This window comes from Salvelinus fontinalis, chromosome 2 (assembly GCF_029448725.1).
Source record: "Salvelinus fontinalis isolate EN_2023a chromosome 2, ASM2944872v1, whole genome shotgun sequence".
In the NCBI taxonomy this organism is placed as follows: Eukaryota; Metazoa; Chordata; class Actinopteri; order Salmoniformes; family Salmonidae; genus Salvelinus; species Salvelinus fontinalis.
This window is the reverse complement of record NC_074666.1, coordinates 75,178,504-75,203,165: the sequence shown is the minus strand read 5'-3', so window position 1 is coordinate 75,203,165 and position 24,662 is coordinate 75,178,504. Positions and strand designations below refer to the sequence as shown.

The following is a 24,662-nucleotide window of genomic DNA, read 5'->3' as shown; positions in this document are numbered from 1 at the left end:
TGGATTTTATACATGGTTATTGTATGCATTTTGCAGTTTAATGAGAGTTCTTCACACAACTATTCTACAATCCTCGTTTACTGCACATCAAGGTGTAACGGCTGTCGTCGGTGGAAGAAGGAGAGGACCAAAGCACAGCGTGGTTAGTGTTCATCTTAATTTAATAAACCAAAAAACTGAAGACTTCAAATACAAAACAACAAACGTGAAAACCGAAACAGTTCTATCTGGTGCAGACACACAAAGACTGAAAACAACCACCCACAAAACCCAACAGAAAACGGGCTACCTAAATATGGTTCCCAATCAGTGACAACGATAAACAGCTGCCTCTGATTGAGAACCATATCAGGCCAAACACAGAAAACCAACACAGAAATAGAAAACATAGATTACCCACCCAACTCACGCCCTGACCACACTAAAACAAAGAAAATACAAAAGAACTATGGTCAGAACGTGGCACAAGGCCTGTAATATTTGACTTACTGTATCTTTTCTGAGACGGATTGGCGATTGGGAGGTGCATGACGGGTTTGCCTTACGAGAACTAGAAGGGTCCCTCTCAGGATCCATTAATGGAATGCACATCACCCTCGATGGAGACCATTTTGTGACAGATACAGATGCGTTACCTTAAATCTTGTTAAGTTTGTAATTTCCACTTTAAAGTTTCAGATTTGATTTACTCTAATGAAACCCCTACAAAAAATATCCAATATTTATAATCCACATAATAATTCATATTTCCTGTTGCTGCAGGATTATTTTCCTGCTGTGAGAAACTGGCACAGATTAAGAAACAGCATATGTATGGTTTATACAGTTCAATTTAATCTCAGGCCACAACATTTCATTGTCTCTCAGAGACATCATTCATCAAGCCTTTGTAAGATGAGACAGTCTGTACTGTACCCATTGTACTGCACTGACAACAGACTAAATGAAACACTGATGTCCCATAATAATGTATGCTTTGTGTCTCCACATAGGTGGCGAATGGTGATGACAAGCTGGTGAAGGTGTGGGGGGTACTCTGAGGGGGAGGTGACAGACATCGGCACTGGGCACAGTGGCAACATCAACAGCGTCAAGATCTGCTCCAACATGTATGTGATCAGCATCAGTGTAGATGGGTCCATACTGCCATAGAGGTACCCTCACCTGCCCTAATACCCTGGACGAAAAAAACGGATTTCCTCTCAGTCTAGCACTGGTGAGGAGAGTTGGTCTGGATATGGGAGTAATTTTTTATTAGTCAATAATTATGGTTAATGAGCCAAAATAAGAAACACTTATTTCAAGATTCAGTGGAGTCAAAAACGTGATTCATATATATTTCCACATTATGAGGTTGGAAAAATACTGCGAAATTGTGAAAATTATGATAATACCCTTTTCGTGTAAGAGCTGTTTGAAAAGACTGCCTGAAATTTCTGCCGGTTTTGGTGGGAGGGAGTTTTGGCCTTCCATGGTGACATCACCATGTGGTAAATTACTTAATAGACCAATTAGAATGAGAGTTCCAAACCTATCTGCCAATAACAGATACATTTCAGTTTCCCCCTCCCCACTCAAACCACTCCCAGACAGTCCTAGCAAAATTCTTGCTTGAGAAATTGCTCGTTGCTAAGAAGCTTTTTTTGTTTTTTTACAATTTTAATTGAAAACAATCACAGTAAGGTACTTAATGTTACCTAGAAATGATTTGATATCGAGATAAAATCGGCTGCATTGGACCTTTAAAGATCCCACTCCTATTAGTGTTCCCATTTCATTGCCTGAGTATACATTTCATTGCCTGAGTATAGATTAACAAGACATTATTTCACAAGGTCTCCATTTCTGCCAGGGCATTCTCCAAGGTATTGAATGATATTGTTGTGAATGTAAAAGGAATGCACTTATGCTTTTGCAAAGATAGTGGACCGTTTTTTTCCCCCACCAACAAACTCCATAAAGTTCATGTTTGAGATGAACCTGACTGAAATATGTCTGCTTATTTTCCATCATATCCTTCTATCTGTTGTGTATGGTTGGTTACTGCTCTCTTCAGGTGAGCACCTCACCACTGCCCTTTATGCCAGTGGGTTGAAACAGCAGGGGTTCCCAAACATTGGGAAACCCACATAACCTACTTGAATAATGTCTACACATCATTAATCCATTTATGATTGGCTAATATGTGTGTGTTCTAAATACAAAAACGTGTCCATGACTAATCCATATATTTTATATTAACAGAGAAAACCTGCCAAAAAGAAAATATGACTGTTTCAACATTCAACCATGAAAAACTGCTTGTTTTCATGAGAATAAAAGTTCAACCTGGAAATATCAATTTGTGAGTCAGCGTTTATATAGCCTACTATGCCAGCGTAAACTCCTTTGATGATACAGGGACTAGAATCAAAGTGGGAGGGAATAGTCACACACTACGCATATGAATACACGCCTCTTTCGAGACGAAGTTCGAAGCGATGGGTAAATGCGTGTGTACATGCCCGTAAAGGCTGCAAGTAGGAGGCAAGGAAAGGCGAGGGTAATGTTGAACATCGATGGAGCTCATGTAATTTGGTCAACAAGCATTAAGGGTTTCAGTAAGTGTTGAAATGTTTGACGTTTACCGGCTGCACGGAGTCGATATGTGTTGATGTGCCATGGCTCCGCGATGGTTTCACCTCTGTGCGCTGGTGTTCTGTCCTCCTCACGGTATCCGGATGGGAAATCTCTGCAGAAAAGTGGCACACTGGCCTCGAAATTAATTCCAGAATTCTCCAACATCGGAAAAGTATTATAAAGATATGGATAAACACTGCATAGTGAAGGATGAAGCCACGTCAAAGGCAGCAAAGCGCAAGGAAAACAAACAGAAACATGGACGGCTTTTTCGAAAGAAATCATTGAAGTCGGTGGGGAGTTTTGTAAATAAAATAATCAAAACTTTGGGCACTTTCACCCACTTTGGAGACGTTGCAGTTCAGGGCGCAGAGGATGACGATGGAGGGTTTCGTGACGGGACACCTTGCACACTCAGTGCCAACTCAGGAAATATCAAAGAGGATGACGCCGGGGATGATTCTGTTAAAAATAATGCGATAGCTTCTTCCCGTTGCTCGGTGAAAGAAAGAGTTTTATGGTGCTATGGTGGCAAAATTCCAGGTGTTCTAGGCTTGAAAAATCATGGGAACACCTGTTTCATGAACGCCGTGGTCCAGTGCTTGAGCAACACTGACCTGCTCGCAGAGTATCTCGGGTTGGAGCGGTACAAATTGGATTTGAGTCGAAGGAGAATTAATGGGGTAGTTAGAAGTGAAGACACGCAGCATGCCAGAGGTGAAGTCACTGAGCAGTTGGCATCACTTGTTAGGGCACTCTGGACTCTAGAATACATCCCGCAACTGTCAGTGGAATTCAAGGTAGGCTATAGTTGGCTATTATTAAATCTAGTTGCTCTTATACCTGTGTACTAACAATATACTTACTATGTAATAAACTCAGGACAAGCTATTGTAGTACCAGAGAGCCAGGGGTGAAGATAACGGGTGTATTTCCATTTGCTCCTGCTCCTGTATACCTTGATTGAAACCGCAACATAAAACAACTATGTGTCATTCCTAACATGATAAAAAAAACAATTTGTGTGACATTTGCCTAAAATATTGAGGGGATTTACATAAAATGTTATCATATTGGTCAATAAGCATTTCACTGTTAGTCTACACCTGTTGTTTACGAAACATGTGACAAATAACATTTGATTTGATTCTATATTCCAAAAAATGTTGCCTGAAGCACTATCCATGACATTAGAGCTCATAAGATTTATTAGCCTATAGGTAACCTGGTTATTTTTTTCTCCAGGATTGATTACTTTATAAGTCGGTGCAACAGCGAGCTTTGATAGCTACTACGCTGAACTGCAGTTCAATAGCTACTATGCTGAACTCGAGTTCATCTCTACAGTGCTTTTATACTCTGTGGGTTTACCCAGATGGCTTTTAGTTCACCACTTACTAATGAAGTGGCTGGCTGGCACAGTGTGTCACTGGAGTCTAAGGGCATGGGATTACCAGGTGTCTGTCTGTAGTGCTGAGCTAGCACTTTGTTCCATCAGACACTCACAGCACAGAAGAGCCTTGAACATAAACAAAGGACTTACTATACTCTAAACAGACTTTTGAAAGCTGGTGTGTTATATTGAGTGTTTTCCAGGTATGGTGGCTTTGAACGCTGGGCTTTAAAATGACAGTCGCTGAGATGTTGAGCATAGCACCTGGCTGACTCACTACCATTTACAGTGTTTCTGAATAGGACACACTTCATTATGTTAGTTAGGCAACATTGCCATAGAGAAGACTGTTTATTGAGAGGAACACTCTTCATTAAAGGATCTGAGTGTGGATGTGAGAGTGGATCTTCTTGTGGATCAGGAGGCGGTGACAGTATCAGTTTCCCCTCAGGCGTTCCCACCCTGCCCACTCTAAAGAGGAGGAAAAAACAATTATCACACTGCCTGCAGTGCTAAGCTCCTATATAGTTCAAGGCCAGATAAAGAGAAGATGATAAGGGGTACATTCACAATGCATTTATTCTTGGAAATGCTCATTGCTCTGTGAGGAGAAGAGGTGTAAGCGTAACTAGAGGCACACCTTCACCCTGCATTGTGCAAAGCCAGGGGCTCAATCACTTTGCCTCTAGCTCAGTGTAATGCACTCGAAGTATAGGAGTTCAAATCAAATGTATTTATAAAGCCCTTCTTACATCAGCTGATATCTCAAAGTGCTGTACAGAAACTCAGCCTAAAGCCCCAAACAGCAAGCAATGCAGGTGTAGAAGCACGGTGGCTAGGAAAAACTTCCTAGAAAGGCCAGAACCTAGGAAGAAACCTAGAGAGGAACCAGGCTATGAGGGGTGGCCAGTCCTCTTCTGGCTGTGCCGGGTGGAGATTATAACAGAACATGGCCAAGATGTTCAAATGTTCATAGATGACCAGCAGGGTCAAATAATAATAATCACAGTGGTTGTCGAGGGTGCAACAGGTCAGCACCTCAGGAGTAAATGTCAGTTGGCTTTTCATAGCCGATCACTCAGAGTATCTCTACCGCTCCTGCTGTCTCTAGAGAGTTGAAAACAGCAGGTCTGGGACAGGTAGCACGTCCGGTGAACAGGTCAGGGTTCCATAGCCGCAGGAAAGAACAGTTGAAACTGGAGCAGCAGCACGGCCAGGTGGACTGAGGACAGCAAGGAGTCATCAGGCCAGGTAGTCCTGAGGCATGGTCCTAGGGTTCAGGTCCTCCGAGAGAGAGAAAGAAAGAGAGAAAGAGAGAAGGAGAGAGAGAATTAGAGAGAGCATACTTAAATTCACACAGGACACCAGATAAGACAGGGGAAATACTCCAGATATAACAGAATGACCCTAGCCCCCCGACACGTAAACTACTGCAGCATAAATACTGGAGGCTGAGACAGGAAGGGTCAGGAGTTAGAGAAGTTTTGTCTGGGTGGTGGTCAATGAGGGGCAGATTGAGAGTGCCCAACCACAATACCAGACTAAAATACCATCCAGAGATTGCATTACCTTTATTGTGCAGTCAGTGCTATACCTCCTGCCAGAGAGGTCTCAGAGGAGAATCAATCCTAACTAGTTTATTTGGTCTCTGTCTGACCCAATGTTCTGTGTGACCGTTCCTCTCCTCCAAAAATTAACTCTTTCTCACAATCCCACTCTTCTCTGGACACCCTGCCAACTCCTCTCCATCTATAGCCACTTCCTTCTTATCTTGTGGGACTCTCCTATTAGATTTTGAGAGGACAAAAATCTGAGCTGGCTTCATGTAGTCAAGATAGTTGAGATCTCAAGATAGCTGTAATGAAAAACACTCAATGCATGTGATGAGATCTTTCCGGTGTTTCAGCACACACAGGCGTGCATCTTGGCTGTGGCTCTGTGACCAGAAGGGTCATGAGTTTATGTCTGGCCGTCTAAAACGGTCTTTTATGTAATTCCACAGCTGTCTGCAGGCACCATGAGATAATCAGATAGCTGTCAGGCCCCTGTCTGAGCCCTTAGGCCATGGGAGCATCAGACTAAACAACCAGCCATCTATAAACAATCAAAAACCTTACCCCGTAATTTGAATGGCCCACTTCATAATTATCTCAGAGCAGAGTTCTCAAACAGTATTATCAGTCACTCCACATGCTTCTGACAGAGTAAGAGGAGAGTGAATAGCATAGACAAGGAATAACAAAGAAGGTGGATAAGTGTTTGCGTCACATCCCATAAAAAAATAAACAAACACAATTTTGGAGGAGAAAATGAAAGTGAATGTAAGTAAACTTTCTGATGTAACACAATGTATTAGCAAAAGCAATTTGGTGGTTGCACACATGTGTGCTGTTCAGTTACAGGCTAATATTCACTAATATGCACCAAGTCAACTCTAATGTGAGAATGACTGACAGCTTGACAGAAAGAGATTACTTTTCAATCCTCATTATAAGCAGGCAAAATGTATTTTGAGTGAATTCAGAAGAGAGGTCCTTGGTTAATTAGAAGCAAAAAGTTACCATTAAATTGTGATCTGTCCCAGAGTCCTCTCAGGCAGGTTGGTGCTGCAGACTGGAGAAAAATCTAATAGAAAGGTAGCTACCACAGGATGACTGGCACTGAGCTACATTCCAGTAGCACCTTGCAGGACTGACGCTGTAGGGGGAGGGTTACTTAAACGTTGTATCGAAGGTTAAGTACTATGCCCGTGACTTTATATATATTCTTCCCCTTCATCATGTCCTATCTGTCCTCTGATCTGAGGGCTTCATTTTCCCTGCTCTGGGATCAGAATCAGATGTGTGTTTTAAAGAGTATCTGATCTGTTTGTTCTAGTGCATTCTCTGAAGCCCTCCTGGTGGATTTCAATGTTTGCATAGAGGGGCCAGAGAAGGTTTGAAAACAGAAACTCAAACAGTTACTCAACAGCTAGTATATAGGTTTCAATAACATGGGAGAAGCCTAGGACAGGGGTCAGGGAGGGAGGGAGGGAGGGAGGCTTCTTGAGCTGGAATTCAGTCCTCCCTCCCTCTCTACGGAGCAGGTGGACTATCTGGTCGTGATTGAAGGCTAAATCAGTTTAGAGTTTTGACATGTTTGTGTGTGTAACGGGTGACGCTCTCCTCATCCTCGGACGAGGTGAGGAGAGAGGGATCTGAAGACCAAAACGCAGGCTTTGGGAAATAAGCCATCTTTTATTTAATAACGATGATGGCAAACACGAAACGAAACAAACACTTTCAAAACTACAAAATAACAAAACGACGTTGACGAGACCTGAACATAAACTTACATAACTAAACATAAACTTACGTACAGGAAACAGACGACATCGAAACGAAAACGAAACAAACAAACGCTACAGTCCCATGTGGTACGAACAGACATACGGACACAGGAGACAATCACCCACAAACAAACAGTGAGAATGCCCTACCTAAATATGACTCTTAATTAGAGGCGAACGCAAACCACCTGCCTCTAATCAAGAGCCATACCAGGCAAACCAAAACCAACATAGAAACAGATAACATAGAATGCCCACCCAACCTCACGTCCTGACCAACTAACACACAAAAACTAACATAAATAGGTCAGGAACGTGACAGTACCCCCCCCACAAGGTGCGAACTCCGGACGCACCAGCACAAAGTCTAGGGGAGGGTCTGGGTGGGCATCTAACCACGGTGGTGGTTCAGGCTCGGGGCGCGGTTCCCACCCCACCATAATCCATCCTAACTTCCTCCCTCCAAGAATGTCCACCCTCTTTTGACCCCCACAAAATTCCCTTAACAACATATCTAATAGGGACAACACCAGGACAGAGAGATAAATCAAGAAAGAGGGATAGATAAGAATATAGAGATAGATGAAGATAGAGAGGGAGATTAGGATAGAGGGGCAACTCCGGACTGAAAGGCAGCTCCGGACAGAGAGACAGCTCTGGACTGATGGGCAGTTCTGGGTATCCAGCCTTTTCAGGCTGAAGGACAGCTCATGGCTGACTGACGAATCTCGATGCTCATGGCTGGCTGACGGCTCTCGACGCTCATGGCTGGCTGACGGCTCTCGACGCTCATGGCAGGCTGACGGCTCTCGACGCTCATGGCAGGCTGACGGCTCTCGACGCTCATGGCAGGCTGACGGCTCTCGACGCTCATGGCAGGCTGACGGCTCTCGACGCTCATGGCAGGCTGACGGCTCTCGACGCTCATGGCGCTCTGACGGCTCTGGCTGCTCATGGCTCTCTGACGGCTCTGGCTGCTCATGGCGCTCTGACGGCTCTGACTGCTCATGGCGCTCTGACGGCTCTGGCTGCTCATGGCGCTCTGACGGCTCTGGCTGCTCATGGCTCGTTGGCGGCTCTGGCAGATCCTGTCTGGTTGGCGGCTCTGGCAGATCCTGTCTGGTTGGCGGCTCTGGCAGATCCTGTCTGGTTGGCGGCTCTGGCAGATCCTGTCTGGTTGGCGGCTCTGGCAGATCCTGTCTGGTTGGCGGCTCTGGCAGATCCTGTCTGGCTGACGGCTCTAGCGGCTCCTGTCTGGCTGATGGCTCTAGCGGCTCCTGTCTGGCTGACGGCTCTGTAGGCACATGGCAGACGGGCGGCTTTGCAGGCTCATGGCAGACGGGCGGCTTTGCAGGCTCCTGGCAGACGGATGGCTCAGACGGCGCTGGGGAGACGGATGGCTCAGATGGCGCTGGGGAGACGGATGGCTCAGATGGCGCTGGGGAGACGGATGGCTCAGATGGCGCTGGGGAGACGGATGGCTCAGATGGCGCTGGGGAGACGGATGGCTCTGGCCGGATATGGCGCACTGTAGACCTGGTGCGTGGTGCCAGAACTGGAGGCACCGTGCTAATGACAAGCACCTTCCTACTAGTGCGGGGAGCAGGGACAGGGCACACTGTATTCTCAAAGCCTACTCTATCCCTGATGCGTGGTACCGGCACTGGTGACGCCGGGCTGAGGACAAGCACATCAGGATTAGTAGGGGGAGAATATACAGTGTGTACAGGGCTCTGGAGACGCACTGGTAGCTTAGTGCGTGGGGCCGGAACTGGAGGCACCGGGCTAGATACACGCACTACAGGGAGAGTGCGTGGAGGAGGAACAGGGCTCAGGATACGCACTGGTAGCCTAGTGCGTAGTGTATACACTGTAGGTACTAGGCTGGGGCGGGGAGGTGGTGCCGGAAATACCGGACCGTGGAGGCGTACTGGCACTCTTGAGCATTGAGCTTGCCCAACCTTACCTGGTTGAATACTCCCGGTTGCCCGACCAGTGCGGGGAGGTGGAATAACCCGCACCGGGCTATGTAGGCGAACCGGGGAAACCATGCGTAAGGCAGGTGCCATGTATGCCGGCCCGAGGAGACGCACTGGAGACCAGACGCGTTGAGCCGGCCTCATGACACCTGGCTCAATACTCAATCTAGCCCTACCAGTGCGGGGAGGTGGAATAACCCGCACTGGGCTATGCACTCGTACAGGAGACACCGTGCGCTCTACTGCGTAACACGGCGCCTGCCAGTACTCCCGCTCTCCACGGTAAGCCTGGGAAGTGGGCGCAGGTCTCCTACCTGCCCTTGGCCCACCACCTCCTAGCCCCCCCCCAAGAAATTTTTGGGAATTACTTACGGGCTTTTTCGGCTTCCGTGCCAGACGCGTTCCCTCATAGCTCCGGTTCCTCTCTCCGGTAGCCTCCGCTCTCCTCAGTGCCTCCAGCTGTTCCCATGGGAGGCGATCTCTACCAGCTAGGATCTCCTCCCAAGTGTAGCAACCCTTTCCATCCAAAACCTCGTCCCATGTCCATTGCTCCTTTCTCTCCTGTCCCTTACTCCGTTTCGTTTTCCCTTGCCGCTTGGTCTTAGCGTGTTGGTGGGTGATTCTGTAACGGGTGACGCTCTCCTCATCCTCGGACGAGGTGAGGAGAGAGGGATCTGAAGACCAAAACGCAGGCTTTGGGAAATAAGCCATCTTTTATTTAATAACGATGATGGCAAACACGAAACGAAACAAACACTTTCAAAACTACAAAATAACAAAACGACGTTGACGAGACCTGAACATAAACTTACATAACTAAACATAAACTTACGTACAGGAAACAGACGACATCGAAACGAAAACGAAACAAACAAACGCTACAGTCCCATGTGGTACGAACAGACATACGGACACAGGAGACAATCACCCACAAACAAACAGTGAGAATGCCCTACCTAAATATGACTCTTAATTAGAGGCGAACGCAAACCACCTGCCTCTAATCAAGAGCCATACCAGGCAAACCAAAACCAACATAGAAACAGATAACATAGAATGCCCACCCAACCTCACGTCCTGACCAACTAACACACAAAAACTAACATAAATAGGTCAGGAACGTGACAGTACCCCCCCCACAAGGTGCGAACTCCGGACGCACCAGCACAAAGTCTAGGGGAGGGTCTGGGTGGGCATCTAACCACGGTGGTGGTTCAGGCTCGGGGCGCGGTTCCCACCCCACCATAATCCATCCTAACTTCCTCCCTCCAAGAATGTCCACCCTCTTTTGACCCCCACAAAATTCCCTTAACAACATATCTAATAGGGACAACACCAGGACAGAGAGATAAATCAAGAAAGAGGGATAGATAAGAATATAGAGATAGATGAAGATAGAGAGGGAGATTAGGATAGAGGGGCAACTCCGGACTGAAAGGCAGCTCCGGACAGAGAGACAGCTCTGGACTGATGGGCAGTTCTGGGTATCCAGCCTTTTCAGGCTGAAGGACAGCTCATGGCTGACTGACGAATCTCGATGCTCATGGCTGGCTGACGGCTCTCGACGCTCATGGCTGGCTGACGGCTCTCGACGCTCATGGCAGGCTGACGGCTCTCGACGCTCATGGCAGGCTGACGGCTCTCGACGCTCATGGCAGGCTGACGGCTCTCGACGCTCATGGCAGGCTGACGGCTCTCGACGCTCATGGCAGGCTGACGGCTCTCGACGCTCATGGCGCTCTGACGGCTCTGGCTGCTCATGGCTCTCTGACGGCTCTGGCTGCTCATGGCGCTCTGACGGCTCTGACTGCTCATGGCGCTCTGACGGCTCTGGCTGCTCATGGCGCTCTGACGGCTCTGGCTGCTCATGGCTCGTTGGCGGCTCTGGCAGATCCTGTCTGGTTGGCGGCTCTGGCAGATCCTGTCTGGTTGGCGGCTCTGGCAGATCCTGTCTGGTTGGCGGCTCTGGCAGATCCTGTCTGGTTGGCGGCTCTGGCAGATCCTGTCTGGTTGGCGGCTCTGGCAGATCCTGTCTGGCTGACGGCTCTAGCGGCTCCTGTCTGGCTGATGGCTCTAGCGGCTCCTGTCTGGCTGACGGCTCTGTAGGCACATGGCAGACGGGCGGCTTTGCAGGCTCATGGCAGACGGGCGGCTTTGCAGGCTCCTGGCAGACGGATGGCTCAGACGGCGCTGGGGAGACGGATGGCTCAGATGGCGCTGGGGAGACGGATGGCTCAGATGGCGCTGGGGAGACGGATGGCTCAGATGGCGCTGGGGAGACGGATGGCTCAGATGGCGCTGGGGAGACGGATGGCTCTGGCCGGATATGGCGCACTGTAGACCTGGTGCGTGGTGCCAGAACTGGAGGCACCGTGCTAATGACAAGCACCTTCCTACTAGTGCGGGGAGCAGGGACAGGGCACACTGTATTCTCAAAGCCTACTCTATCCCTGATGCGTGGTACCGGCACTGGTGACGCCGGGCTGAGGACAAGCACATCAGGATTAGTAGGGGGAGAATATACAGTGTGTACAGGGCTCTGGAGACGCACTGGTAGCTTAGTGCGTGGGGCCGGAACTGGAGGCACCGGGCTAGATACACGCACTACAGGGAGAGTGCGTGGAGGAGGAACAGGGCTCAGGATACGCACTGGTAGCCTAGTGCGTAGTGTATACACTGTAGGTACTAGGCTGGGGCGGGGAGGTGGTGCCGGAAATACCGGACCGTGGAGGCGTACTGGCACTCTTGAGCATTGAGCTTGCCCAACCTTACCTGGTTGAATACTCCCGGTTGCCCGACCAGTGCGGGGAGGTGGAATAACCCGCACCGGGCTATGTAGGCGAACCGGGGAAACCATGCGTAAGGCAGGTGCCATGTATGCCGGCCCGAGGAGACGCACTGGAGACCAGACGCGTTGAGCCGGCCTCATGACACCTGGCTCAATACTCAATCTAGCCCTACCAGTGCGGGGAGGTGGAATAACCCGCACTGGGCTATGCACTCGTACAGGAGACACCGTGCGCTCTACTGCGTAACACGGCGCCTGCCAGTACTCCCGCTCTCCACGGTAAGCCTGGGAAGTGGGCGCAGGTCTCCTACCTGCCCTTGGCCCACCACCTCCTAGCCCCCCCCCAAGAAATTTTTGGGAATTACTTACGGGCTTTTTCGGCTTCCGTGCCAGACGCGTTCCCTCATAGCTCCGGTTCCTCTCTCCGGTAGCCTCCGCTCTCCTCAGTGCCTCCAGCTGTTCCCATGGGAGGCGATCTCTACCAGCTAGGATCTCCTCCCAAGTGTAGCAACCCTTTCCATCCAAAACCTCGTCCCATGTCCATTGCTCCTTTCTCTCCTGTCCCTTACTCCGTTTCGTTTTCCCTTGCCGCTTGGTCTTAGCGTGTTGGTGGGTGATTCTGTAACGGGTGACGCTCTCCTCATCCTCGGACGAGGTGAGGAGAGAGGGATCTGAAGACCAAAACGCAGGCTTTGGGAAATAAGCCATCTTTTATTTAATAACGATGATGGCAAACACGAAACGAAACAAACACTTTCAAAACTACAAAATAACAAAACGACGTTGACGAGACCTGAACATAAACTTACATAACTAAACATAAACTTACGTACAGGAAACAGACGACATCGAAACGAAAACGAAACAAACAAACGCTACAGTCCCATGTGGTACGAACAGACATACGGACACAGGAGACAATCACCCACAAACAAACAGTGAGAATGCCCTACCTAAATATGACTCTTAATTAGAGGCGAACGCAAACCACCTGCCTCTAATCAAGAGCCATACCAGGCAAACCAAAACCAACATAGAAACAGATAACATAGAATGCCCACCCAACCTCACGTCCTGACCAACTAACACACAAAAACTAACATAAATAGGTCAGGAACGTGACAGTGTGATGACTCATCACAGTGACAGTGACTCTGGCTTCCAAGCATGTGTCAATATTTGGGGTCTCCATGTAGGCCTTTTAATGATTAGGCTATTTGATCTGGCAGAGCTTTTGATTTCAGGACATTAAATATGAAGTTAAATGGCTCAGTGAAGTCGCAGGGAGATGACACTTGTTCTTGTTCTATAAATCTTCTCTTCAGGCGTACACAGGGGTTTAATTGGGCCAGGTCCCGCCGGGATCTTTGGTCAGGGGCGTCATGCACCCCAAAAATCTGAGGGGGCACAAAGTACATGAAGATGGCTGGGGGGTGATCCATATTGGGGACATGTCCTTGTCCTGAAGTTGGAGAATTTAGCATTTTTCAAACACCTGAAACAGCTTTTTGCTGCAATCTAGAACCATAGTAATTATGCTTAATTCTATGTCAAAACTGTTTATTTTTCTACATATCTAAACATAGGTTACCTCTTGAGCAAAACACACAAAATTGCTGTTTGAATGAATGCTTACGAGCCTGCTGGTGCCTACCATCGCTCAGTCAGACTGCTCTATCAAATCATAGACTTAATTATAACATAATAACACACAGAAATAGGAGCCTTAGATCATTAATATGGTCGAATCTGGAAACTATCATCTCGAAAACAAAACATTTATTCTTTCAGTGAAATACGGAACCGTTACGTATTTTATCTAACAGGTGGCATCCATAAGTCTAAATATTCCTGTTACATTGCACAACCTTCAATGTTATGTCATAATTACATAAAATTCTGGCAAATTAATTTGCAACGAGCCAGGCGGCCTAAACTGCGTGCAATGAACGCAAGAGAAATGACACAATTTCTCCTGGTTAATATTGCCTGCTAACCTGGATTTCTTTTCGCTAAATATACAGGTTTAAAAATATATACTTCTGTGTATTGATTTTAAGAAAGGCATTGATGTTTATGGTTAGGTACAGTCGTGCAACGATTGTACTTTTTTCGCAAATGCGCTTTTGTTAAATCATCCCCCGTTTGGCGAAGTTGGCTGTCTTTGTTAGGAAGAAATAGTCTTCACACTGTTCGCAACGAGCCAGGCGGCCCAAACTGCTGCGTATACCCTGACTCTGTTGCAAGAGAAGTGACACAAAGAAATTCATGTTAGCAGGCAATATTAACTAAATATGCAGGTTTAAAAATATATACTTGTGTATTGATTTCAAGAAAGGCATTGATGTTTATGGTTAGGTACACGTTGGAGCAACGACAGTCCTTTTTTGCAAATGCGCACCACATCGATTATATGCAACGGAGGACACGCTAGATAAACTAGTAATATCATCAACCATGTGTAGTTAACTAGTGATTATGATTGATTGATTGATTGTTTTTTATAAGATAAGTTTAATGCTAGCTAGCAACTTACCTTGGATTCTTACTGCGTAACAGGCAGGCTCCTCGTGGAGTGCAATGTAATCAGGTGGTTAGAGCGTTGGACTAGTTAACCGTAAGGTTACAAGATTGAATCCCCGAGCTGACAAGGTAAAAATCTGTCGTTCTGCCCCTGATCAAGGCAGTTAACCCACCGTTCCTAGGCTGTCATTGAAAATAAGAATGTGTGCTTAACTGACTTGCCTAGTTAAATAAAGGTGTATAAAAAAAAAATGGTGTTCAAATCGCTGTCCAAAAATACCGATTTCCGATTGTTATGAAAACTTGAAATCGGCCCTAATTAATCGGCCATTCCGATTAATCGGTTGACCTCTAATTAGGAGACTACTCTCTTCTACTCCTACTTTTGCTTTGACACATCCCAATAATCACTTTGCTCTCTGTTTATGAGCGTGTGTTCACTTTGTACAATGTTCAGCTACTTTGAAGATGGTTACAGTAAGCAGTACCTCCCACACACAGTGTGTTATTATACAGGTTGTACCAATGATAGCGAGATCTACTGTACTGTATGATAGAGTCATACAGTATGTCTGTTAGATACCAGGGATCATTAGGCAGTGATCACAGGCTGCTGTTCTCTCCATAATCTCTCTTCACTGCTGAGGCTCCTTCAGGCTGCCAGCTGCGGTTCAGCCGGTTAATTCCAGCGTAATTGAGTCGTGTGCCACTCAGTCTTAAACCAGATATTTCAACTTACATTGTGTTCCATGTGGGCTTAAGTATTCCTCAACCTACTTTTTTTGTGGCACAGAGATATCTACGGACGTATTTCATTTGATGTTTCTTTCTTAATGTAAAAAGAACGGTCTTTATATCTGTCAGTTAAATTTGGGTAACACTTGTACTATAGTTTTGTGTGTGTGTGTGTGTGGTGTTGAGACAAATGTTTCTGAATAACTGAATATGAGTCAGCGAACTCATTATGGGGTTCAGTGGGAGCCATCCAAGGTCAGCTCTGATTGGGCTCAGCAGCATTTGAGGATTTTCTGCCCGGTACCTTAAATAGCTTTGTCTCAGACAGTGGGCGACGAGGGAAGCGTGAAGAGCATTCTGGAAAATTTGCAATTCAAGAATCCCTCTGTTCTGCATTCTGTGGAGACGGACATAGGGCTGGATGCAATGATTGACCCGCTGTGGGTCCACTGTGTGCACTGTGCTACAGGAATTAGGCCTACAGCTGAGCATCCTGAAGAAGGGATCCTGTGTGCAGCCACAGGTGGACCAACAGACACATCAGACATATCATAAATCAAATAAAATTGTATTTGTTACCTGCGCCGAATACAACACGTGTAGACCTTACTGTGAAATACTTACTTACAAGCCCTTAACCAACAATGCAGTTTTTAGAAAAATAGGAGTTAAAAAATAATAATAATAAACTAAATAAACTTTTTTTTTAAAGAAAAAAAGAAACACTATACAATGACAATAACGAGGCTATAAACAGGGGGTACCGGTACAGAGTCAATGTGTGGGGGTACAGGTTAGTCGAGGTACTTGAGGTAATATGTACATGTAGGTAATGGTGAAATGACTATGCATAAATAATAAACGGCAAGTAGCAGCAGCGTAAATAAAAAGTAAAAGGGGGGGGGGGGTCAATGCAAATAGTCCAGGTAGCCATTCAATTAACTGTTCGGCAGTCTTATGGCTTTGGGGTAGAAGCTGTTCAGGAGCCTTTTGGATCTAGAATTGGCGCTCCGGTACCACTTGCCATGCAGTAGCAGAGAGAACAGTCTATGACTAGGGTGTCTGGAGTCTTTAAAACATTTTAGGGCCTTCCTCTGACACAACCCTGGTATAGAGGTCCTGGATGGCAGGAAGCTTAGCCCCAGTGATGTACTGGGCCGTACGCACTACCCTCCATAGCGCCTTGCGGTCGAAGGCCGAGCAGTTGCCATACCGGACGATGATGCAACCAGCCAGGATGTGCTCAATGGTGCAGCTGTAGAACTTTTTGAGGAATTGAGAACCCATGCCAAATATTTTCAGTCTCCTGAAGGGGAATAGGCATTGTTGTGCCCTCTTCACGACTGTCTTGGTGTGTTTGGACCATGATAGTTTGTTGGTAATGTGGACATCAAGAAACATGAAGCTCTCGACTTGCTCCACTACAGCCCTGTCGATGTTAATGGGGGAGTGCTCGACCCTCCTTTTCCTGTAGTCCACGATCATCTCCTTAGTCTTGATCACGTTGAGGGAGAGGTTGTTGTCTTGGCACCACACGGCCAGGTGTCTAACCTGCTCCCTACAGGCTGTCTCATCGTTGTCGGTGATCAGGCCTACCACCGTTGTGACGTTTGTAAGCTTAATGATGGCGTTGGAGTCGTGCTTGAATGCACAGTCGTGGGTGAACAGGGAGTACAGGGGGGACTAAGCACACACCATCGAGGGGCCCCCGTGTTGAAGATCAGCGTGGCAGATATGTTGTTGCCTACCTTTACCACCTGGGGGCGGCCCGTCAGGAATTCCAGGATCCAGTTGCAGAGGGAGGTGTTTAGTCTCAGGGTCCTTAGCTTAGTGATGAGCTTTGAGGGCACTATGGTGTGAAGACATGAACAAAATGCATCAGTGATTCGTATTTTCCTTAAACATTTCGGAAGAGGCAACATATGAATGCCCCTGTCTGTGTGTGTGCGTTTGTCTACCACTTTTTGTGTAGGCATTAGCAATGATGCTAATAATGATCCATCTCCTGGTAGATACCTACCTATATGCCTATACCTACCTGGCATAATGATATCATGATTATTTGCATCAATCCAGTGGCGATTTGTTTAGCAAACTCTGCAATCACATGTGTGCTCCAGAAACACAGCTAACCAAACAATGTTGGTGTGCAATAAATAAAAGGGTATCTACACCCAAAAATGTAAATGTAATATATTTTTCCCAGACCTCAAAAGTGGTCTCCTGATGTGGTTTAAGCATTGGTGTGGACCTAAAACATAAAATGTTGTTGTTTTTCTATCAAAAATATATATTTTAAGAGTGAAAACGTGAAAAAACTGGGGGGAAACAGACACCTGGAAAAACCAAACTGAGAAAACGGAATTTCAGAAAAAAACAAATAGAATTTGGCAAAAAATTGAATGTATTATATAGGGTCCTACACACCTCAGTTGGCCAGTGAATATCGCACTGTTTGTTTCATGTTTCTATGTAAGCGGGAATGGCAGTAAACAAACCAATAGGTTTTTGTAATGAAATTTGGTTATTCCTGTCACATCTCAAATCCTAACAAGCTGTCAGATTTGGATCTGAATTATCCCACTGCTGTTTTAGTTTTTCACTCTTATGCAAAATGTTTGGATGATCCGGACAGCAGAAGGTTATTCATGCATTTAGGCAAGTCTTTACTTCAAAAGCACACTGTGTGGTTCTAGTACATTCATCTTGAATTACATCAATGTAATGATTTTAAAACAACAGTCAGCTAATCTGTTTTCCCTTTACATTGAAGATGCATTAATTCACCAATGTTTACAATACAGTTTTACATTGACTCCTTCATTGACCATGTGACTCTCCTTTCCCTTTCTAGAGTATAGTATCCAAGTATGGATCCCAATTCCGAGGAAACTCACAACATGACGCCCTGGAGTTCCTACTTTGGCTTCTGGACCGAGTTCACGAGGATGTCAACTTGTCCTCCTGCAGCAACAACAATAACAAGACCAAAGCCCCAGGGAAGGTAAGAGTGCCTTCTCCATCCACTGTCACACAGTCACATTGAACTGTACTCAACTCAAAATATAGGCTGGACTCACAAGTCTCAACAGTGCCTTGCACTTCCCACTCACAAGAGCAAAAACTACTGTCTGAAATATCTATTGCTATACAGAAAATGATCTTTCCATCTCCAGGCATTTGCAACAGCATCTTTATGTTCTTTGCAGCTCTAAGTTTGTACAATTTAAATTCAGCTCTCAATTATTGATGTACTTATCTACCCTTGGATCTATACTAAATGTGCTAACATAGCATTAATCGACTTTAATTGATGTACTCTGTGATTCTGAAAAATTCTGAACAGATGTGAGAGGAAGAGGGGCATTGCATAGAAGTGACATATTTCCTTCTCTCCTGTGCTCTACATGGCATATAATTCAACAGATAACTCATTCTGATAATCCTGTGTGAGGGATAAAGCTCCCTCTATACCTTGTATTGCCTACCCCCTTTAGTGAACTTGTTCATATACCTGTTTGGAAACAATTGGCTCTCTGACAAACTTATTTCCTGTGTTTGTGGGGAGGAACAGCTTCGAGCTGTTGTGATGGGTTTCCATAGTTCTGTCTGTCTGTGAATATGCCCTATGTGCTGCAGCCGTCTAGCTGATGCCACAAGTGAAACTGCTGCTTTCACAGGAGACCTGCAACTTTGTTCTATCATGTCTTCTGTGCAGCCTGAGGAGTAGAATCAAAGCTGGGTAATTTGCTGTTTGATACTTTCTCTGTGCATGGCTCCTCCTGAAGGTATGCCTGTGGGCACAGTGGAGCCTGACACCCCCTGGATAGGCCTTTGATCGGTTCCACTGTGCCCATTAACAGGGAGTTTCATGCATTATTAAAAACATATTTCTGCTTTTGAAATACACCCCCTCTTTAGCAGTGCTATCAGGGTGATAACCAATGGAATGATTCATACCAAGTGCTAAATTCACTGTTGGTGAGTCATCACAAATAAATCTAAATGATATCAGTGTCCCTTCTCCCACAGACCTTACGCCACTGATTTATTCTGTTGTATCATCGCTATTCTGGTGGAGGGGAATTTCAGTCTCAGATTCACAGAACAATACATCACTGTATTTGGGATTCAACATGTCTTTATCAAATTGGTATGCGAACACACGGAAAACAATCTGTTACACTTTTTTGAGTGTTAAGTAACATAAGTGAGATGCATGGTTTGAGGGTGGGTAAATGGTGCTGTGTTCCAGACCAGCACAGCTTACTACATGATGACACTGGCCAGAATGAAGCCATTGGCTTGGCTACTGCCTAGGCCTGCTGGCTCTTGTTTTGGATAAAACACAGTTTGGTCTTTGTTGCATCAATTGAATTTGACACTGCATACTTGAATTAATAGATCAAAGTAAGAGGTGGTCTCAAGCCGTGGTCTGTTGAAGTGAATCTCACTGACACTAACCATGTAAGGACCTACTGAACCAAAGGCTATGGTTAAGACTAGAAACTAGACTGTGTGTCGGCTAAGACAGAAGTTTTGAGATTCAGTTGCCAGTGTGAACTCAGCTTTGTGGTCTTGTATGTAAGATTCCTCATTACTTGATCTATCTTCCAACAGGTTAGCGGATTAGTGTGTTTGCGTATGGGTGGGTGTGTTCTTGTGTTTATGGGTGTATGCATGTGTGTCGGCTAAGTGATGCTCTGTGAGTTGTGTGTGTGTGACAGTGAGTGTTTGTATGGGCCTCAGTTCATTGAGCCATTCAATTTGGTTGTTTGCTATGAGCAATGAGCATTCGGTCCCCTCAGATGCACTTTCCCCCTTTCTCTCCATCTATCCTCCACCCCCCCTCTCTCTTTCTCTCTCTCTATATATTTCTGTTGACACTCCCCTCTTTGTTTATCTGGCCATATACAGTACTATGCAGTGTCTATCCGATACTTGAACAAAGCTTTAATCTGTGTCTGAGATGAGTTGCCCTTCAGTGCAGGGCCAGAGGGCACAGGAGGTGATCTGGACTATGTCTCTGTCTCTCTGTATGAGGCCACAGAGGACGTCAGAGGAGGCTGGGACTGGAGGACTGCTGATAAGGCCTGTCATTATAAGTCTGGGACACGTCAAGGAAAAAGTTGCCACATTGTTAACACCCAAGAGTCTGACGGTGTGAGGGACAAAAACCTGCTGTTTTTGACAGCATGCCGCTCCGCTTCATTATTGCTTTTACACACTTTAACTTTAGTTTAGGCAAGACAAACTGGTAATATCAATTTGGTTAGGCTATCTTGCCACACCACACCTCCAATGGTTCACCTTTCTGTGTGAAGGAGACCCATTTGAACTTTTGAACTTGTTATTGTGTTCTCTGTCTGTGGGACTTCCTCCCAGCTATATGGCCCATTAAGCCCAGCTGCCATTGGCACTTTGACGTCAACCCAGGTTGGGCTGGTCTTGGTGGGCTAGCTCAAATTGCATTTCCACTGCCTCCAGAAATGAGAAATGATGTCATGTTGCTAGGTAGTCAATATGTGGCTGCAGCTGGCTTCGCTGATATTGCTAGCTAGCTAGCTATCTAGCAAGATGTTGAATAATGTAATTCACCCTCACCATGCTGTAACTAACGTTACCCCATACTCCTGCCAGTGCCAGCCAGACTCAGAGTTTCTCTGTCCAGTGTTTGTGTTCTTTTGCCATCTTTTTATCGGCCAGTCTGAGATATGGCTTTTTCTTTGCAACTCTGCCTAGAAGGCCAGCATCCCGGAGTCACCTCTTCACTGTTGACGTTGAGACTGGTGTTTTGTGGGTACTATTTAATGAAGCTGCCAGTTGAGGACTTGTGAGGCGTCTGTTTCTCAAACTAAACACTCTAATGTACTTGTCCTCTTGCTCATTTGTGCACCGCTGTAACAGCTCTCGTTTGTAGAAGGAAGAGTGGACCAAGGCGCAGCGTGGTAGGCTTACATCGTCTTTTTATTGATGACACCAAAACAAAATAACAAAGCCAAAAAAACGGAAGTGAACAGTTCTGTCAGGCACAGACTCTGATTGGGAACCACACTCGGCCAAAAACAAAGAAATAGAAATAGAAAACATAGACTTTCCCACCCAAGTCACACTCTGACCTAACCAAACATAGAGAATAACAAGGATCTCTAAGGTCAGGGCGTGACAGTACTCCCCCCACCCCCAAAGGTGCGGACTCCGGCCGCAAATCTGAACCTATTGGGGAGGGTCGGGGTGGGCATCTACTCTCGGTGGAGGCTCCGGTGCGGGACACAGACCCCGCTCCGCTTGAGGCTCCCCCCATTTCGGTGGCGCCTCTGGTGCAGGGATCGTCGCCGGTACCTCCAGACCGTAGAGCGTCGTCGGGGACTCCAGGCTAGGAACCCCCCCCTGTAAGTTCCGGACTGGAGACCCTCGCTGAAGGCTCCGGGCCATGGATCATCACTGGAGGCTTCGTGCCATGGATTATCACTACAGGCTCTGGGCCATGGGATCATCACTGGAGGCTTCGTGCCATGGATCATCACTGGAGGCTCCGGGCCATGGATTATCACTGGAGGCTACGTGCCAGGGATCATCACTACAGGCTCCGGGCCATGGATCATCACTGGAGGCTTCGTGCCATGGATCATCACTGGAGGCTTCGGACCATGGATCATCACTGGAGGCTTCGTACGTGGAGCCGGAACAGGTCTTACCGGACTGAGGAGACGTACTGGCAGCCTGGTGCGTGGAGCTGCCACAGGGCTTACCAGGCTGGGGAGACACACTGGAGGCCTGGTACGTGGAACCGGAACAGGTCTCACCAGACTGGGGAGATGCACTGGAAGCCTGGTGCGTGGAGCAGGCACCGGATACACTGGGCCGTGGAGGCGCACTGAAGGACTCGAGCGTAGAGCTGGCACAACCCGTCCTGGCTGGATGCTTACTTTTGCCCGACAAATGCGGGGCGCAGGCACAGGACGCACTGGGCTGTGAAGGCGCACTGGAGACACAGTGCACAGAGCCAGCGCAGGATATCCTGTGCCGAAGAGACGCACCGGAGACCAGGAGCGCTGAGCCGGCACAATCCGTCCTGGCTGAATGCCCACTCTAGCACGGCAAATGCGGGGAGCTAGCACAGAGCGCACTGGGCTGTCACCGCATAACACTGGAATTTGCTAAAATGCATATTGACAAATCACAATCCTTCTGGGAGAATGTCCTTTGGACAGATGAGTCAAAACTGGAGCTTTTTGGCAAGTCACATCAGAAGTTCACAGATCAAAAAATGAAGCTTTCAAAGAAAAGAACACCTTACCTACAGTGAAACATGGAGGAGGCTGGGTTATGTTTTGGGGTTGCTTTGCTGCGCCTGGCACAGGGTGCCTTGAATCTGTCCAGGGCACAATGAAATCTATAGACTACCAAGGCATTCTGGAGTGAAACGTACTGCCCAGTGTCAGAAAGCTCTGTCTCAGTCGCAGGTCATGGGTTCTCCAACAGGATAATGACCCAAAGCACGCAGCAAAAAGCACCCAAGAATGGATAAGAACAAAACATTGGACTGTTCTGAAGTGGCCTTCTATGAGTCCTGACCTGAATCCTATCGAACATCTATGGAAAGAGCTGAAACTTGTAGTCTGGAGAAGGCACGCATCAAACCTGAGACAGCTGGAGCAGTTTGCTCAGGAAGTGTGGGCCAAACTACCTGTTAACAGGTGCAGAAGTCTCATTGAGAGCTACAGAAAACGTTTGATTGCAGTGATTGCCTCTAAAGGTTGTGCAACAAAATATCAGATTACGGGTCCCATCATTTTTGTCCATGACATTTTAATTTGTTTTATTATTTACAATATTATGTTGAATAAAAAATCAAACGCTAATCTGATTTCTATTAAATATGGAATGAACAATGGTGGATACTTTTGTCAGTACTTTTGTCAGTTTCAAGTTATTTCAGAGAAAATTGTTGTGGAGGGGTACCAACAAATTTGAGCACATCTGTATATATATTTTTTTATTATTATTCAATTTCAAATTACAATACAATAACAAAGAAACATAGGACATCACTACACATATATTTTCTCTGAAGAAACATAAAATAACATTAAAAGTAAAAAAATAAAATCACGAATTGACTTTCAAAAGTTAAAGTACCTAAAATAAAATAAATGCCAGGGTTTACAGTTGTACAAACCTATGATCGAGTTGTAATAATACAGTGTTTTCTTTGTTATTGACTAATTCTAGAGATTTTATAAAGTATTGGATTTCAAGTAAAAAAAGATGTTGCATTTGGAGACATATTTCAAATATGTTTTTCGTTACCAGAGAGAATGAAGACATTAACGACTAATTCAGTAGTTTTGTTTTCATTTGAATAATAACATATTACATCTTTCATTGTAAATACATGGGTCTTGTCATGGCTTCAGTATGCATTCTGCTCTGGCTGTTGAGTAAAGACAACCCCTTCCAGAGGCTCATTGCTTGTCTCCATGTTGGCTTTATACTGACAGGACTAGGAATCAGGCTTCATATTGACCTCAATTAGATCTGTGGAAGTCATTATTAACCTGCCCTGGAAATCACATTAGCATGTCCTCATTCATGCCAAAGCTATTAATAATGACAGTCTACTGAGTCATTTAGCCTGAAATACATGACTGACTAATCGATGGACAGACATCACCTCTCATGCAGCTGCATCTCAATTTGTACTAAGCTAATGCTACATGTTCTCTAATGATATGGGGTATGCCAACAAAGGTATACGACTGTCGACTAACATATAGTGGGAGTTCAGCCGGTGTCAGTGTTGTGCTTGTAGTGAGGTTCTCCTCTCTCCTGACTGAATTAAGTATTCTTCTTGAAAACTTGTTTTGAGGTAGAAAAACCCTTCCTACAATCTTGTAATTATTTTTTCAAAAGAATACTGTCTAACAGAATAAACTCTATATCAATAAATGACACGCACGCACGCACGCACGCACGCACGCACGCACGCACGCACACGCACACACACACACACACACACACACACACACACACACACACACACACACACAGACTAGCACTGTGTGGTTTCTGTCCGGAGCAGAACATCTCTTATGACAGTCATCTCTTAAGTTTGGCCAGAACCTCACTCAGCCGCCTATGAGTGGACTGAGCACTGGCGTTGTCATGGATTTCATTTTTTTATCAGTATGGAAACATGTGGCCTGATAGACTAGAGCCAAGGAAATAATCCCAGGGCTCATACAGTACACTACCTACTAAAGGGATTTATCCTGCTATTCTCACTGTGCCCCC

At 46.1% G+C, this 24,662-nt stretch overlaps 1 protein-coding gene and 1 long non-coding RNA gene across 2 annotated transcripts in view; one reads left to right on the top strand and one right to left on the bottom strand.

Moving 5' to 3' along the window:
* Positions 1–2,443: 2,443 nt before the first annotated feature.
* Positions 2,444–24,662, top strand: part of LOC129825938 (ubiquitin carboxyl-terminal hydrolase 43-like) — a 107,772-nt gene continuing 85,553 nt past the window's right edge. Inside the window, exons 1-2 of the mRNA XM_055886080.1 lie at positions 2,444–3,419; positions 18,220–18,369. Of these exons, the coding sequence (XP_055742055.1) occupies positions 2,805–3,419; positions 18,220–18,369 (765 nt within the window). The 5' untranslated portion in view covers positions 2,444–2,804. The remainder of the gene's footprint in view (positions 3,420–18,219; positions 18,370–24,662) is intronic.
* Positions 4,574–6,860, bottom strand: LOC129825943 (uncharacterized). The gene is made up of 2 exons (XR_008754963.1): positions 6,574–6,860; positions 4,574–5,282 (listed from the first exon to the last, which is right to left on the bottom strand). It is a non-coding gene; the product is annotated as an uncharacterized LOC129825943 (long non-coding RNA).